This window comes from Anopheles funestus, chromosome 2RL, assembly GCF_943734845.2.
Source record: "Anopheles funestus chromosome 2RL, idAnoFuneDA-416_04, whole genome shotgun sequence".
Classification (NCBI taxonomy): Eukaryota; Metazoa; Arthropoda; class Insecta; order Diptera; family Culicidae; genus Anopheles; species Anopheles funestus.
Genome location: NC_064598.1, coordinates 50,830,511 through 50,848,254, shown reverse-complemented (window position 1 = coordinate 50,848,254; position 17,744 = coordinate 50,830,511). Strand labels below are relative to the sequence as shown.

General features: G+C 42.3%; 3 protein-coding genes across 4 annotated transcripts; all 3 read right to left on the bottom strand.

The window, feature by feature from the left end:
• Positions 1-875: 875 nt before the first annotated feature.
• LOC125760731 (uncharacterized) lies at positions 876-3,738 on the bottom strand. The gene is made up of 2 exons (XM_049421137.1): positions 1,484-3,738; positions 876-1,423 (listed from the first exon to the last, which is right to left on the bottom strand). The coding sequence occupies exons 1-2, from the start codon at positions 1,977-1,979 to the stop codon at positions 1,146-1,148; spliced, it is 774 nt and encodes a 257-aa protein (XP_049277094.1). The 5' UTR covers positions 1,980-3,738; the 3' UTR covers positions 876-1,145.
• A 24-nt stretch (positions 3,739-3,762) lies between these two features.
• LOC125760730 (uncharacterized) lies at positions 3,763-9,398 on the bottom strand. Its single transcript, XM_049421135.1, has 3 exons — positions 8,961-9,398; positions 5,151-5,303; positions 3,763-5,085 (listed from the first exon to the last, which is right to left on the bottom strand). Exons 1-3 carry the CDS (start codon positions 9,250-9,252, stop codon positions 4,910-4,912), a joined length of 621 nt encoding a protein of 206 aa, XP_049277092.1. The 5' UTR covers positions 9,253-9,398; the 3' UTR covers positions 3,763-4,909.
• Positions 9,399-12,691: 3,293 nt separating this feature from the next.
• On the bottom strand, positions 12,692-16,981 carry LOC125760727 (uncharacterized). 2 transcript variants are annotated; one of them, XM_049421132.1, is made up of 3 exons: positions 15,683-16,981; positions 14,851-15,056; positions 12,692-14,617 (listed from the first exon to the last, which is right to left on the bottom strand). In XM_049421132.1, the coding sequence occupies exons 1-3, from the start codon at positions 15,904-15,906 to the stop codon at positions 14,223-14,225; spliced, it is 825 nt and encodes a 274-aa protein (XP_049277089.1). In that variant the 5' UTR covers positions 15,907-16,981; the 3' UTR covers positions 12,692-14,222. The 2 variants fall into 2 exon arrangements, with proteins under 2 accessions (XP_049277089.1, XP_049277087.1); XM_049421130.1 differs by having other exon boundaries at positions 12,695-14,617; positions 14,833-15,056; positions 15,683-16,979.
• Between the last annotated feature and the right edge of the window lie 763 nt (positions 16,982-17,744).

Genomic DNA, 17,744 nt, shown 5'->3' with positions numbered 1-17,744 from the left:
GAATCGTCAGTGAAAATTCATTCAAATCATGAACCGACTCCCAAAATATTAATCAATTCTTATAAATTCAAGGGAATCCTCATAAAATCATGAATCCTCAATGATTCGCTGTCAACAAACTTAAATTAAAAGAGATGACCGGGGGTGAACTAATTTCATAATATCTTACTGAGGATAGAAGAGGAACCAAATAAAGCATCGAGCTGTCTCGAAACGACAAGGATTCATGAATCTCCATCCATTCAGTTCAAAGATTCGATCAGATTTACGAATCTAAATCAATACTAGAATCACAACCCAAAACTAGTTTAATGTTTATTGAACATTTTGTCCTTCGAGAACCTTTTAACGAAGATGACTTTACAATCAATGCAAAACGGTTTCCAAAAGCAAAACGATTACAAAATTAATGCTTAGACAATTTAGAAAGGAAAAAAAATATTAAACCCAATGAATCTTTATGCTAGGACATCGACATTGTGAAATAAAATAGAAATTGTAGAATTTGACAGTGGCTGTTGCTGGTCACAGTCAAATAAAGCTGGTTTACTAGAGATGAGTCTTAATAGACTATTGTTCATTTCGTTAAAATTTTTAGTAAAGCAACAATTAGATGAAATAAACATTTTTAGCATATTTCAAATAGAAACGTACATGTTCTACTAACACAGTTTTCGAAATCATTTAAAGAAACAATTTCAACAACAATCAAACTGTTTCCAATTGTTACTATTCTCACATTACTGTTATTCACAAATAAATCTGGTATGAAACATGCAAAACTTCCAAATCCTTGCATTTCATAGGAAAAATTCACATAATTTTAAAAAAATTAACATTTTATTCAATTTAAAAACCACTTTTATTCTACCTTCTTATTATCCTCTATTACGATTAAATTGCTCTTGAGATAAAATTGTCTGGCTTCAAGTATGCACAGTTTCGTTACATTTACTACAATAAATAAATAATTATAGAATATGTTTTGGCAGGAGAGAAATGACAGTTCACTAGCGTTTAAAATAAATAACTTCTTGAAAAGACCCCAAAACAGCCTATAGGAAACAGTGTCAAAGTAAAGCTATCCTCAGAAATTACGTACGCCTCTTAGTGTTTATAAGTAATGATATCCACTCCGGAAAAGCTCATTTTGGCTTTTGTCCCGAATAGGGAAGATCGTACGATCGTCCATATCCACCGTATCCTGTGTGGCCGTGTCCCACCTCATCATGCTCCGAGTGCGAATGAGAATACATCGGTTTTGCTACGATTTCGTACGTTGTCGATTTGTGACCACCACCGCCTCCGCTAGCCAGTGACTTCAGGCCAACAATTGCCGCCAGCATCAATGCCAACAGACCCGTCATCAGTGCCTTGCCTGCGATCAATGCTAACGCTCCCAGTCCGACCGCCGCCAGTGTTCCTGCAGAAGAAGACACTATATTTATTTCCTATCCCTTCACATATACCACGCGATACGTACCCTTCATCATCATGGCACCGGCGATGAGTGTTTCAAGTCCTCCTTTTTTGCCCAGCTTTCCCTTGCGTCCAGCAAATACCTCACGTGCCTTCTCGAACGCGTCCCCATCGACAAACTTCAGCCGCAAAGAGTGTGTCTGCAGATAATCATTCAGCTTGGTCAGCAAGAACTCGTCCAACCGTCGTTCCGGGTTTGTTGGAAAAATGCGCGTAACCTCAGCAATAATGTCTGCCGTGCGAGTAATGTTCGCACCCGGATCGCGAACTACACTGACACCTGCCATTAGATTGTACTCCTTTTGGTTGGTGACCCGCTCCAGAAAGGACACTAGCTCCAACTTTAAGCAGTTCACGCTGTAACGTTGATCACACATTTTCTTAGACGAGGAAAACACCGAACCGCCACCATTGCCCGCAATAGCTGCCTGCGTTGTACTCAACAAACTCGCCAGAATCACCACGAACGCCGAACTGAGGATAACTTCGAAAGAACGCATTTTGGGCAATGCTAGAATACGCCGCTGGCAGACACTACTTGTTCCACACAATTGACACCTGTTTCGGAAGTCGAACACTTGATCACTGACGAAATAACCATTGGCAGAGCGTACTTTTATACGATCGCGCACTTGCCATCGATCATCCCGGTGTCTCTCCCAAATTTCCCTCCAAAGGGAGAACCGCAGAGATGAAAAATGATGTCTTGTACCGGGGGTAACGGGGAAAGAAAAGCGAACAAAACGCACCACGTTGGCCCTAGATCGGGTTCCCTCGCTAAACCCATGGTCGCATTTTCGCCGAGGTTTGTTTAACGCATGATTAGGTTTGCTGTGCGATCGCGAAGCCCTCGGAGACACCTGTTTCGTCCCCGGCAGTTTGTTAGTCTGATCTTGGCCTTGCACACCAATGAAGAACCGATGGAAATCAGTCAGTCATCAGTCGAACGTGGCGGAAGCGAGTGGAGTGGAAACTTTCTGTGGATGGTAATAAAGAGGTAATGATCGAGATTTTCGCGGTTCAATTAGATTTGTCGGTATGAAGTGAAAAGCTCCCCACAACTCTCCATGTACTTAAAATCCTCCCGTTTGCTTTGGGTTAGGGCACGAAAACCAAAACAAAAAGCAACTCGCCAAAGAAAGGTACTGTTTGACGCGCTCTAACTGCAAGTGGCGTCGGGACACCATTGCGACACAAATTCGAACAAATCCACTTTGGCCACCAGCCAAAAGAAACGGATCGGCCTCATTGGGTTAGTGAAGCGTACCATAAAGATTTTCCCTTTCGATTGCGGGCATTCCCCGTACGGATGTGGAACAAACAGTTGCAGTTCGTCGTTGGTCGCACGTGTTTTGTCATTACACGATTATTAGTCAAATATTCTTCCGATTAGATCGAGAAACTTTCACGCCGAGCAATGGCACCAGTGGGAACCGTTGGCATGTTTTTGCTCGGGAAAGCACAGAAAGTATCCTTTAGCTGAAATTGTTGTAAAGTTGGAATGTAACATTCACTTCATTTCTTTAAAATCATACTTTTTTATAGCTTAATTTATGTAAAAAATTTATTTTTATTTATTACTACGTCATCAAAATTGAAAAAAGGCATAAATACCATACTCTTGCAAAAAGTCTGCAACCAGAGACTTTTTTAAAACATCATGAAAAATATGATCATTTCATGCAATTCACATAAAAATTAAAGATGGAAATTTCAAACACGGTTCTGCATTAGACGAATATTAAAAATTTAATGTGAAAAATAAAATTCATCTTACATCGATGTCATATAGAATTGATTCAATTGTTTATTTCTAATTCATAAGGTATAAAAACAACGTGTCTGAAGTCTCAAATCACACAAAAAATAGTAAAATTTTTATTTTACAGATTATATAGATCTAGAGAATAGTATCACATTACCGATGACATAGAACGCGTGAGGTATCTCAATTATGGAGATTAAAAGCGTTCAACAGTTGTAATCATTAGGGTTATGGACATCGACGTCTTAGACATTCGACTGGTGCCCAGCAGAGGCATTTTCAACCAGTAGAAACTTATTATTCATCAAGAAAATGGCTCCAGTTACTCAAGCAATACAATAAAAGCCTACATACAATCATCGGAAATGAATAAAATAACATGGCCAACCGTTTCAAATACCACTAGTATGATAAAATAAAGCCGCTTTAAGGATAGTAGTCCATGAAGTTAATGAAGATGGGTGACAGTATGAAGCTGTACAGAAGGTTTACGTTGCCATTTGTTAGAATTGGCACATTTTAAAAATGTAATCAGAATTTCCGACTTAATCTTTTAAATTATAAATCGTAGCAGAAGTCCTACTGATTACTTAATCATCGAACCAATCCATCTATTTACGTTTTATGTTAAATTGTATGCAAAACTTAAGTGACGGAGCGGAGTCACTGTAGCGTATATGAAACGGCGCTTGTTCCACACGGCAGGACCGGGTATCAAATCTCATCTTCACCATATCCGCGTAGCAAGGACTGACTATCCTGCTCCTTGGTAAAATAAATCTTAAAAGGGCCTAACCGTTCTTAAGATGCATAAAAAATCTTAAGTGAGGCTTTAGTTTTGGGATACCATAAATTTTGGTTTAAATTTTTAACGATTATAACTATTATTTTTTTTTTTTGATATTCAGATTTTTTTCATTGAAGATGGTTAATCGAAAAACATAAAAATATCTATCAAATTATGGGAAAACATCCGATTCTCTATCTTGGCCATCGTTAGAAAAAGCAGGATGGTTATCATTGTATGTAATATGAGACTAATCATTTCCAAATCTTTGACAGGTATATTAACACATCGTCAGCATACTTCCTCACTCATTACCAGTAGCGAACGAACAAAATCATGCTAACCCAAATCGCTGAGTACCGATCCGTCGGTGATCGATCGTACAGCGTACAGTGCCGTTTAAATGGGTCATTTAATGCATCTAGATGGTAAACAATATGATTTTTTTCTTCACTACTCATTTCCCCATGAGCATAACCCCATTTCCGTTACAACTAACTGCCGACGACAAAATACCGTTTCAACAGATTTTTGGGATATGAATTATCTGTCTACTCCAGCAGATCCCCAGTAGTGAGCTGGCTAATTTTCTTCTCCCTCGATACAGCTGTCCTTTATTTCATTCGCACAAAAGTATAAACACAAAAAAACACACACAAGCGGTTTTCATTTGCCTGTACACCTTTTATTTACACATCCACATCACATTGAGGGTTAACACCGGTTTGTAGCGGCGTGTGGCACATCAAAGAAGGGCATGGTTAAAGGGTGGTCTTCGATCAATAAATTATTAAAATTAAGCAAATAAATAAAGGCTCATCGGCGTCATTTTATGCGGTGAGCGTTTTGGTTGGTTTTGGTGGAAAAAAGGAGTTGTCCTACTGGAGGCTTGCGTATGGGTACGCACCATAGGCCAGCTCGTGAGCAGCAGCCTGTCCATTGCGGTTCCAATCCTGGTGGACGATCTCAGCATTCACCGGTTGAGCGCTGGTAATGTAAGCCGTGGTTACACGTTCCTGTTTCTTCTGGAACAGATCCTTCAGGACGGTGAAGACTGTGGGAAAAACCAGTACACGATCAGCTCAGAACGAGTGCGCACAAGCAGCTTGATATACTTACTGGAGAACTTCAAAGCCATCAGACCGGCGATCAGACCCTTCAGCGAGATGAATTTCACGATGGCCAGCAGGATTGGCAACACAACAGCCATCTTCAGCTTCATTGCCAGCAGCAGAGGCAACAACATCTTCTTCAGACGGCTGCTGCGAGCTTCTGTAAAGATGATCAAGAGAAAGTTCGACAGTGTTATACTGCAAGCTCTACGATCGTGAATGCTTAAACGTGAAAGCTTTAGCGCTTTCCCCGATCACGGAAAGCTTTGAATGATAGAAAGCCACAAAAGCTGCACAATGTTGTATGCTACAAAAGGGCATTGAACAGCATTGTTGTTTAATTTTTTTAAAATATTTTGAATAATTTAATTCAATGAATGAAATTTAGTGACAAAAGAATTTTCTTTTTTTTAATTTAGAAAAAAATTGATTAAAGTTTGCCACATAATTGTAGTAAATCTGAAGCTAAAAATATTATTGTTCTTAGTACTTGGACTAGACGAAATTCGATAAACGACCACACTGGTTTGTTTGACCAAATATCGGAATACTATACCTTGAGATCAAAAACTTCATAGAAATCATGAGAAAAAGAAAATAATTTATTTTAAATTATACAATATTTAGCATTGTTTGCTGTATTTCCCAAGCATTTGATCGATTGGGCAATATTTCCCTTGTAAATCAGATACTTCTTCCAAGCCAGTATTCGATGTATTCTCATTCACGGTAACCAATTCAGTTAAACTTCCATCGAGGCGAATAAATGTAAAGTTCATTCCGCCTAACGCCCTCCAGCACCCACGAAGAGCAAATAATTCGAACACACACAAAAAACAGCAAACGCGAAACATCTTAGCGGTTGTGGCTAATTTTATGGAGGAAAATAATTTAAACCCGTGAGAGCACCCTCCGCAACAAGCCGTGAGCAAACACGCATTAAATCCACCTTCGGCCATACTTTCTCCCATTGTCTGGCAATTATGATCCCACCAAACACCTTCCCCAGAGGGCGTATCAATGTCGCCCCAAGGCCTTACGGTCGCCCACATACATAAGCGGGCCCCACAATCGTCTCTATTGATTTTGGGGGAAAGTTGTTGTCCCAGCAGCAAAGTCTTCAGCGTAGAGTTCTTAAGGCTGTGTGCCGGCGCACGATGGACGCACTTGTTTCTCGCATTTCGATCATCGCACCATCGCACCCGGCGGAGCCTGTGCCAATGACCCAGAAACGTTCAGCCGAAGCAGAACCGAACATGGCTTGTGTCGTTCTCGATGAGCGCCGCACCAACCGAGCCGAGTTCATCGAACCATCGGTTGTACCCAAACCCCCAAAAGAAGCATTGGATTTTTTTTCTCCCGCTTAAGCTTTCATGCTCAATTTTCTTTACTTCTGGAGAGGGATGACGATCGCGATGCTCACACGCAGTGCGTACACCACGTCGTGCGTTCTTGATCGTTTCCATTCCACCAGCTTTGATAGTGTGTTGGAATGCAGAGGGCTGCACGCAGGGTGCACGTTAAAGGGTGTGGCATATTTAAACATAACACCGAAAAGAAGTATGTCTTTGGAGCGACTTTCCCTTTTTTTTCTTGTTGAACTTTTTTTTATTTCTTATTTCACCACACCATTCGAACCGCTCGTTCGTTCTCTCCTTTCTTTTCTTCTTTAATATTTAATTTGTAGCTCCTGCTGCTGTTGCTGCTACTATTGTTATCCTCATTGTAGCTGTAGCGGTGGGCTAAATATTTTGGAGAATTTTCGAAAGCCGGATCCACCGGATCCCAAAGTGAAAGTTTACTTTGGCGCACCAACACCGGACAGGTATTTCCCGTACCGCAAGTGTCCTGAAAATATGCACCACTTGGCGCAGGACACTTACGGTGGATCGAAATAAAATAAAACCACCGCTCAATGCAATTACCGGTACGCGATGTTCATTAATCTACCGGGAACGTACACGGTACTGCTGCTGCGGCATGTTTTTTGAGTGTGCGCAAAGTGCGAGAGTTGTGTGTAAAAGATCAGCGTCAAGATTTTCTGTTTTTTTGCTGCCCATTTGCCATCAATTATAATGCGCAATCGAAATATGCTCGAGAATCTTAAATAAAACATGAATTACATAAAATTAATTAAATATGCAACATTACGTTTTTATGCACGTTTTTATGTTTTTAGCTGAAACTTGTCTGTTGAAGAACACAACGTAGTGCGAGACATTCTCGGTGAGATTTTCTTAGTTGCTACCAATTTTTAACCCTTTTCAGAACGTTTTTTTTCAACCAAACCAAAATATGATACGATGTAACTTTCTCTTTCGACCGCGATATGCCCTCTAGAGAACTGGTTCAGTAGCCGATTTTTCCCTCCTGTATTTAAAGAACCTGTTCCAATGTCGATGACCCATTCTAATCGGTCTCACCTTGAGGCTCCATCTTCTTCACCACTCGAAGATGCGCAACCATTTTGGATGTGGTGAAAGTTTATTCTATACCCTTCTACAATGGAAACGCTGCATCACCGGTTACGCCTTGCCAAGAGTTACCCAAACGGTCGTAACTCGAAGCAACCTTGAACCCGTGCTTAGACCCCTTGGATATGCTTAGAAGCGTAATGTCTATTCTCTCCTTTTTTATTACTCAAAAAAAATCCAACCTCAACTAAACGTTGACCAACAGCTCGGTTATCTCGCTTCACAAGTCAAGATCCCAACGAAAGTGAGATTTGTTGAGAAAGTTTTTCTGCTTTGTAAAATATCTACTCAAATCGTTGCGGGCATCCGGCCTTCTAACTGGACCGAGTTCCACCACAGCTTACGTGTCGCGCCAGAAAAGAGACTGAAAAAAAATGAATTCAACCCCAAAACCGACTTACGATTGAATCAGAGATGCACATGGCCTTGGTGGAGAGGAACAAAAATAAACCCCAACAAGTGCACAAAACACACGCGGAAACTACAAAACGACCCGAAACAGGTAACAGATGACGCTAATCGGTGAGTTTCCTCTGCACAAGTTCGCCTTTCTCTGATCCTATCGGTGGAGGAGTTGCAAAAATGGACCTTCATGCATAGCTAGAAACCATGCTGAGAAAGATGTCTTTCCTTTTCCCCGGGTGTGATGAAACAGCCGCTAGTGGCCTAATCACGCATGATGGAAGGAACTATTCCAAGGTTATGAAATCTCGGTAGGCAAATGGTATACAACCACCTGCTGCTTGTGCTGCTGTTGAGCTATGTGCTCGGTTTATGTTGCTATTATTAATTACGTGTAGCATCGCACGCAATCGGTGAAACTGTTCGTCTGCTTGGTAGGTTGTGGAGGAAGATGCTTGGAATATTCGAATAGCATTAGCTCTTATGCTTATGTCTCCAACGATTTTATCTAAATAAAATATTTTTTTAAAAAGGATTTTTTCGTAAAATTTTCAAAATACATATTGTTTTACTAGTAAGAACTATTTGAATAACATTAATAGTAGGTTAAGCAAATTATTATTGTGGTGCACCTCGTTCTAGTCAGAATAGTCTTGATTGAAATGGAAAAAGCACCGCACAACAAAAACTAAAAGAGTTTTATTACAATTTTTCTAATTGCATTTTAAACTTGTACAAGATTTTCTGCTTTGCGTTTTTTTCACTTCTAGCCCATCGAAACCATTCATTCGATTATTTTCCTCTATAATAAAACACCTCTGCAAGTTGATCACTTCACACTACTAGCGATCACGTTTAGAACACTTTTGTCTCTTTAACCAGCTTTGCAATCTTTAACATTCACCACACACACACACACCTTCACCACACTCTTTGCTCACCTTCGACGGTGTTCTCCTCAGAAGGCACGTTGAACTTAAGGGTGTGGGAGGCAAGGTAGCGGACCGCCCGGTCGGCAAGGTCCTCGTTCGTGCGGGCTCCGTAGGCACGGACCTCGTAGTCGTTCGAACGCTCCACGGCGAGCCCACCGAACAGTGGGAACCGTGACTCGTTGTCGATCTCGTTGATCAGATTGATCATGGCTGATTCTTCCTTGCTCGTATCGGCGTACGCCACCGCACCGAAAGCAACCACAGCCAGGGTGGCAACCAGGAAACAACGCTTAGCGACCATCTTGAACGGAACGGATACGGAAACTGCACTAGACGCACGGTACGCAGGACGACACTTGCACACTTGCTGGTGGCCGGATAAGCTAAGGCGAACAACTGATGCGTTAATTTGCTATTACAATGCTATTTATGCGAATTCAATCAATATACCGAGCGTCACACTCACACACATTTCATTTTCCTTACGGAAGGGGTTTCCCGATGCAATCCACACAAAATCCAAATTTCCCCCTGCTGACCAACTGTACGATATTGTCCCCAACGTGACGGTGTTTATGGAGCGAAAACTGAAACTTCCTACCAGCCGTTGATGAGCCCTACGTCCATTTGGTATGCAACGTGCGTGATCCTTACCGATCGTTGGAAGTTCGCCCATCTTCATCCACCTGATACGACGGGGCGCTTTTGGTCATGTAGGTAAGTGCGCGACCAGCTGCTGGCCTGAGCTAACGGTAGCAAATCATAACCGACGGCTATGCGCGAATGTGTGCCAGAACGTGACAAGAATTCATCGGGTGTTACTTTTGGTACGGTTGGAATGTGGCATCGTTTCGCTTCCGACGGGGTCTACGATAGTTAGCCAGTGCGCTAGTAGTAGCTTTTTACACATTTTCTAAGCACTCCGATTTCGTTTTCGTTTCCGTTGATCCGTACCCAACCATCCAACCATCGGTTGGCCGATAAACCCCTCCAAACACTTTTTTTTTGGGGAATCGTCTTCATTGACGGGTTCAATTCGATCTAATTGTACCCTTGTTTGCCTTTGTATGCCACGAGAAGTACCCATTTCTCCGACAGCCATGCACAATAATAACCCTATCTGGCTTAATAATTCGGAGCTGGTTCCATTTCGATGCAAAACCCATGACTTGATGGACTTTAATAAGTGCCGTGGTGGAGAAATCTAGTGTTTCGGGTTTAAGTTGTACATTCGGCGGTGCGCCGAATCGAACGAGCGAACTGATTAAGATAATTGCCGGCGGCCCCGTTGAGGGCAAATTTATTAAAATCCTTTTTTTTCGGACTCTAATGTAACAGAGGGCTGAAGTCTTTGATACACCCCGGCAAATAGGGTAAATAGGTGGAAAAAGGCTTTTTTTACTTAGAAGCGATATTTGAATGGAAAAACAAGATGTACTCCAGTTTGTTGCATTACTGCTCGTAAATTACATGGAAAATGGGCTCAAAGCCTTCGCGTTTTCCAGTAGCCAGTTGATAATGCTATAATTTGCTTTCTATGTGCATTATGGTTTGCTTATACCGCGCAGTTTTTGTGTTGCAACATAATTAGTTTAATTTATGCTCATTTCCTATTTTTGTTGATTTTTTTTAACGCATCGTTGTATGTTGTTTAAATTTGAACAGTCTTCTACATAAACAGAGAACCACTAGAGTTTTTATGCATATTACAATACTGCGAAAACTATTTCATTCAAATTTTAGGGATCATACAGGAGCTAATTTCATTGCATTACTAATAAATCGATTGAATCTTTAAAAAGATTGAGAAATGTAGAAATATTCTACATCTATCTCTACATGTTTCACTTCAACTCTAAAAGAATCCATAAATACCTCAAACTCTACCACTTTTACTTATCATTTAAGCTGTAGTGGTCTCTTTTAAGCTGCGAATAAACCTATGAAAAACTTAACACTATGCCTTCTCCAATGTTAACGACGATCCACTCCACATAAAAGACATCAGATATAAAAAGAAGGTAAGATTAATATGTTTATGAGATGAGACCATAAACGATAATAAAGTATAATAAGTGCTTGTGTATGTTGAATTTATTTGTACATATAAATTTTATATTGCTAATATAGGGTTGGATCTAAGACGTTGACTTGAGCTACTGCAGAAGAATTCAGGAACGTTCATGGGTCATATTGAAATGTCTGTTATACTACATGCCAATCGTTTACTCAATAATTTGAAGACTTAGCAGTGAACAGTGGGAAGGAAACAGATACAGAAGGCAGACAGAATCAAAGGAATAGCTTTATTTAAACGAAAATAATACCCTTTCAAATATTTTTATTTTTGTTTGTTTCGCTTTGAACAATTAAGGAAATTAAATGTATACATCTTTATAATTTTTCCTTTAATAGGACATCGTATAAATGCAAAGATCATCTCAAATTTCCACAGTAAATAAATTAACGCTACTATATCAGTTGTCTACGATCTGTTACAAACCCTTTCATCCATCTCTCTTTCCCCATCCACAAACGTCAAAGTCAAAGCTTACGAAAAATGTGTTTGAGCATGCGGAATCAGTGTCACATTGCCATCCACCTGGAGACGCATGCAACGGTCATCACATATTTGGACAAGCTCGCAGAAAGAAAGACGAAACGGAACTGTACGTCGCTTACCGGACAGTCATTCCAATCCAAGTTCCGGTTGCCAACCTTCGCCCCACCCGTGAACAATAGGTCGCTTCTTCGCAAGACTTTCCCTTTCGGTGCAAAACTACCGCACCGCCCGCACCGGAGCGACGACACTCGGAAAGTTAATTTGTTTCTCACATTTCTGTGGCCCCTCGTGTATTCCCTTGTTAAAGATGAAGTTATTGTTGAAATGGAATAGTAACTAGTTTCACAAACAACGCCGATACGCACTACGAAGTGACATTGCTTTCCCGAGAGAACTAACACCGTAACAACCAAGTTTGGATACAAACGAACCCGCCCGATATCGCCGCCATGTAACCTACTTCACTCATCAAAGGTTTTGGGCTGTAAAGGCAAACATGATCGTAAGGCCACAATCAATCGAAACCAGATCAGATCATCTCCTTTCAAAACATTTGTAAGCTTGTTTTTGAGCAACACATTCTTCATGCGAGTCGATTAGTTCCAGTGCTGCTCATCGTCCCATATATCAATCGGGATACGCTATCGCTTCAATTTGTGACAATTTCACCCGATGTGCTAAAAAAGAAATTCGGAACTACCCAGTGCGAGGGAACATTTCCCTTTTGCTTTTGCTTCTCTCTATCCCCCCAAACCCTTCTTTTTCCCTCCATTGCCTTACCCATCAATTAACGGGAAGATCGCCCAAAGTCACGGCAGACGGGCGTAGAAACAGTTAAGTCAACAAAGCTGTCAATCATTTCCGTCACTCGTGCAGTATCGTACGAACGCACGATTCACGCGTGGTGGGTAAACGTTGGTGGTACACCCGAACCTCCACCGAAACTTCCACGTTCTGCTATTCTATACCACCCTTAATCACCCCAAACAATGGGTGCAACGACACGTAGGATAATTACAGTGCTAAAAGTTGCTCGATTTATGTTCCATTTCGTATTGCTTTTCAAAGAATGTTTATAACGATCGGATGCTTTGGGAACAAAAGCAGTTGGAAAAGCGTTCCCATTTGAAACCGCAAATGTCAAGCCATGTTTCTCAATCATCCAATGCATACAATTTGGAGTTTTCTTTCAAACAGGATTTGGTTTTTTTTCCTATGTGTGTGGTTTTTTCTTTTCAATAAGTCGGTTTTTATTTTTATTGCTGCTATTTTCCTGACAAAAGTCTTTTGCGGTTCACTTATGAAAGATTGCTTGTGTGTGTGTATTTGTGGTATGAAACCTTCTAACAGGAGCTGAACAAAAATTCGGTCTGTTCCCTATTGTACCTGATTTACTTTGCGATACCCGTTAGCCATGGATTGTTCATTCCATGCCCTCTGAGTGGGACCCCGTAGTGGCCCTATATTTTCCTTCCTATATATTACTAGCAGTTAATGGTTAACTTGTTTGCCCGTTTGCTCTATTGCTATTACTGCTGCGGTGTGATTGTAGGATGCGCGGATACCGTAAGTACCCGGCTGAAGTGTTCTGATTTCGCGGTGTAGTTGTTTTGCTTTTGTTTTAATAATTTAATTACATAAATAAAAATAAATTAACTACCCAATCGGTTACGAGCGTGGCGGGACCTTTTGCGTCACTACGCACACATCCCTGGACACGTTCTTGTTCGGTTTAATTTTTTTCTCCTACCTGACCTGGATCTCATTTCACCGCTCACACACCCGCGGTATCGGTAATAATAAATTACTAAACACTACAAAAAAATATTATTACGTTAGAAGACAAATGGAGCCGCACCGATCGCGGTACGATCGCGTGCGGTTCCGAAATGGCGCAGTTGTTGTGTTTGTGTTGTTGCTGTGAGTATGTGTGAGCGTCGTTTTTCTTCATGTATGTATGTTTGTAGAAGCACTGAAGAATGAGGCTGCGATCCATCGAGGTGGTTGTATTCCAAGCCACCTCGGGGCGGGACCGAGCTGATGAAGGGGTGCGGTGAAGATGGCTAGTGCTAGTGAAGATATCTCGTAAAGCGATTCGCCGAAGGATCCATGCGAAGAAGAGAAAGCTAACATCTACTCCCACCCAAACACCCATATCCACACATCCAATTATCCACTGCACAAACAATTCACCTTCGATCGGCTTTTGGTCGGTGTATTTACATAAACGGACATCCGGAATTCGAGGTTCCGGGCCGGGCGGTTTTGCGTGGGTCCGCTCTCAATTTCGTGCCGAAGTGCCAAGTGTGAAATGAGTGTATGTGCGTGGATGGGTGGAAGCTTTTGGTAGGGAGAAACTGGAAAAAGGTGGGCACTTGCCGCTGGTGGAAATAATGAAGATGCGCCCCATCCGCCCGTCGTTTGCTCCGCTTTCGTTGGTTACGAACGGCTGCAGACGAGTGCTGATTAGAGCAAGAGTTTTGGCATCCGGCCACCTCAAGGCAGCTCCAGAGAGAGAGAGAGACATACGCAGAAGACTAGACAGTGTGTACAGGCGAGGGAGAAGAGTTCGAAGGGAACCAACGAAGGAAAGAAGACAGAAATCGTTTTCCAGAACCATACACGGGTACAGTTCAACGGCTATTTTTGCAAGTTCGTCCCGACGGATCTTAGCTTCGATCCGGAAGCGATCTTGTCCTTACAGTATCTTACTGCGAAGGAGCCTGTGCACTGTAGGCGAGTTCCTGGGCGGTATCGTAGCTGCGAGCGTACGGGTACTGAGCCGAGGCAGCTCCTGTGTTGGACCAACCACCGGCACTAGCTCCCGACGACCATCCGCCAGCTCCGGCCGATGCACCACCTCCAACCACACCACCCGACGAACCACCAGCGACCTTGGAGAGCAGATTCAGCGGAGATCCTCCACCACCACCGAGGAACTTCTGGGCGGCCAGTACGGCAGCCATCACGAACGCTACCTTCGAGACGAGCAGCGCCTTCACGGCGAGCAGAGCGACGGCACCGAGGAACAGTGGCAGCAGAGCAAACAGCTTACCACCGAGAGCGAGAACCAGCGGGCCGAGAACCTTCTTCAGCTTCTTGCCTGTGGAGTAGAACGGGTGCACGACGACATTGTTTAAACCCCCCGAGTTTTGATTTTGGAGTGTTGACGTTTTCCACGAACCAACACACGATCGAGTTAGCGAGGACGGGGGAGTTTATTGGGTTTCAGGGTAGGTTTTATAGTTGGGTGTACGGAAGCAAACAAAACGGATGGCGATTCGGTTAGTATGGGACACAGTTGGACACGGTACGCACCTTTCTTCAGCAGTCTACCTTCCTCCAGCGAACGGGCGATCGTCTCAGTCGTCTCCTCTGGCAGCTTGAACTGGATCGAGCGGGCGCTGAACAGGCGCTTGGCAGAGTCAATGGCCAGGTCGAATAGGGCGTCCGTCTTTTGCTCCGAATCAGCTGGCAGCGTGCTGACGATCTCATTCTCCGAGATGGCCTTTCCAGTGCGCTCAGCCGGAACTGCTGGGTCTCTGCGTAAATGGTAAGAAGAAATGTGTTTTGAATCATTTTGGACATAATTTGTTAAATCTGGTTTCATCTGGGGTTGATTAAACAATAGCTGGAAAAGAGTCCAATTTGAGTACTGAGTGACTAATTAAAAGTCGGGAAATTTATATCTTACGTTTCGATTATTGTGTAATACGATGATTCAATAATGTTTTGTAAAAAAAGTGAACTACCCGTTAAAATTATGCAACAGTTGCCTCGAACACTTTTGAATTTTATATGTCTTTAATATTTCGTTAACATATCTCAGACTTTTTAATATTGATGACACTTTGTTGAGGTTGTTAGACAAAATTGCTCTTCATGACATAAATAAGATTAAATATTTCGTTGTATTTTGACAGCGAATTGATACTCTACTTAATCAACAACCAATATTTGAATCCACACTCGTTTCACTTTGCATCAAGTATATACTCCACAAAATATACTCCTGATAACGTTATAAATTGGATTGGATTTACTAAATTACGCACACTTGCACCATTCAGTACAAACACTGGAATATCTCATCTCGAATATCTCGAATCTCTTTCAACGCAAACCAAGCTCCTGATATAAAGTAGTTGAGGTAGGAAAATGTAATCACCTTGCGAAAGTGACACCAGGAGCCAGCTCAATGTTGGCGGCACGGGCAGCCCTGTTCAGTGCGGTAATACCCTTGACGGCAAAGCAGGTGCCCATGTCATCGCTTTCCAGACAGGAACCGAAGTACTTGGCCATCATGCCGAACGCTCCGGTCTGCTCGGTAGCGGGTGCCGGAGCAGCCATGCTCACGGCCAGAAGGGCAGCGATTGCGATAAACACTTTCATTCTAATGCTTGCACTGGAACTTTGCACGGGACTTGCTTTAATCACAATTGTTCTGTTTTTTTTTCGATTGTACACTCACACACTCACACTCACACACGTGGGATGCTGCGGTCGTTCGGGGTTCTGTCGTTCGAAATGCCACTACCGTGCTTCGATCACTTCGCTTGGTAAAACACCAGCTCGTCTGACTTCAACGATCGTTAATGAATTGTGCCGGTATCCGAATGCTGTAACCCCTTTTTATAGCAACCGACAAGACGTAAAATCTCCGAACATCACTCCCTCACGTATACACGCGCGAGAGATCGTGCACACAGAGACACCAGCTCTCCCAAGGCTCTCCGGATTGCTTCTTCAAACAACGAGATGATGATAAATTGTAATACCCAGATATTATGTTAAATAATTTTTACATCCGAATCGTTGGATGCTTTCCGCGAGCGAACAACGCGATTGAAAAGAGAGCGACAGATGGAACGGGAATACTCACGAACGGGAAAGCACCAACCGAGCTTGGCCGCGAATCGACGATCCGTGTGATCGTGCCTGGAAGAGATACGAAGAGACGGAACAACCGGTGGTGAATCTGTATACGCATACACGAAAAAGCGCTAAAGCTCACGGCGATGGGGACGATGCTCAACCAAAAGCACGGCCGGTGCTCCCCTTGGGGGAGCTCTAAAGAAAGAGCGTTAACAAGTGGAACAAACGGAGAAAGTACGAGTGATAGAGAGAGTGAACCTACAATGAGATGCTACCATACTTGGAGATCAGGTGCGGGACAAACGATTGTAGTCGAACGCGAGTATACGAGCGCGTGAAGGAGAAGCTTACATGAGAGCGATCGAAATCATGGTAAAACAATCCGTACCGAAGATATTGGCACTGGGGCGTTGTCATCATTATCTACTAATCTGGTAGAGTTATATTACGTTTAATAATGCAATCCTAAAACGATGAAGATCATGTGTATTTTTTCCATAATTTGATTACATATAACTATCAAATGAACTTTAAAACAATATATAAAACACAATAAATAACAATAGAAAAATAACAAATAACAAGAACATAGAGATAGAAACCAAAAAACAAGAATTAACAAACAAAACCAGCATGCAGTAAATATAATTGAAAACAAAAACAGTGGATAAGATACTAAAAATGATAATCATAAAATTTATTTTAATTTTTTAGTTCATCAATGAATGATCAAACTCTGATCAACGATACACATGCCCGCAAGCTAGGAAGAGGAGATTTTATAACAACAAAAATCAATGTAAATGAATACAGTAAGGCATTAAATGTCGAGAGAACATCGACAAACTTGTCGAAAAACTTTGATCCAAGGAGTGGAGGCGATGCCCCGCCTGACCAAAAGGAAAACAAGAAACGTGACAATTCCGTCACTTTCTTTCTCCTTGACACAAACGTCTCCAACGCATACACGTCCACACATCTCCAACACACATCTCGAGTCATCATAATCGCCTCAGGAGATTGTGGCGCGCAAGTGTTGCAATTTGGACATACCTTTCCCAACCATCCCGGTGACCTAATCTACCACTTTCCCTTGAGCGAAACGCAGGACAAGTGTGAGATCCGGCCCGACCTGCCCACACCGTCGCGCATCTTGTGCCGTTCCCTTTCTACCGGTATCCTTGCAGTGGCCGGTAAAATTCCGCCCAAGTTTATTGTGGACTCAACGCGCATTTCTCTGATTCATTCGGTTTGTGGAAATAAATGACGCAATATTCCGCTGCACGTCCCAAAGCCGGTCGAGTGGAAACGAGATGAATGATTACAATTTTACGGAACAAAATTTATCGATACCG

What these genes read in the sequence shown, in the direction of transcription:
- LOC125760727 (XM_049421130.1), bottom strand. Translation starts at nt 15,906, where the DNA reads ATGAAAGTGTTTATCGCAATCGCTGCCCTTCTGGCCGTGAGCATGGCT. An exon ending in CCTGGTGTCACTTTCGCAAG is followed by an intron (nt 15,057 to 15,682) that starts GTGATTACATTT and finishes CCATTTACGCAG; the next exon opens with AGACCCAGCAGTTCCGGCTG. An exon ending in AGGTAGACTGCTGAAGAAAG is followed by an intron (nt 14,618 to 14,832) that starts GTGCGTACCGTG and finishes TCTACTCCACAG; the next exon opens with GCAAGAAGCTGAAGAAGGTT.
- LOC125760730 (XM_049421135.1), bottom strand. Translation starts at nt 9,252, where the DNA reads ATGGTCGCTAAGCGTTGTTTCCTGGTTGCCACCCTGGCTGTGGTTGCT. An exon ending in TGAGGAGAACACCGTCGAAG is followed by an intron (nt 5,304 to 8,960) that starts GTGAGCAAAGAG and finishes TCATCTTTACAG; the next exon opens with AAGCTCGCAGCAGCCGTCTG. An exon ending in GATGGCTTTGAAGTTCTCCA is followed by an intron (nt 5,086 to 5,150) that starts GTAAGTATATCA and finishes TTTTTCCCACAG; the next exon opens with TCTTCACCGTCCTGAAGGAT.
- LOC125760731 (XM_049421137.1), bottom strand. Translation starts at nt 1,979, where the DNA reads ATGCGTTCTTTCGAAGTTATCCTCAGTTCGGCGTTCGTGGTGATTCTG. An exon ending in CGGTGCCATGATGATGAAGG is followed by an intron (nt 1,424 to 1,483) that starts GTACGTATCGCG and finishes CTTCTTCTGCAG; the next exon opens with GAACACTGGCGGCGGTCGGA.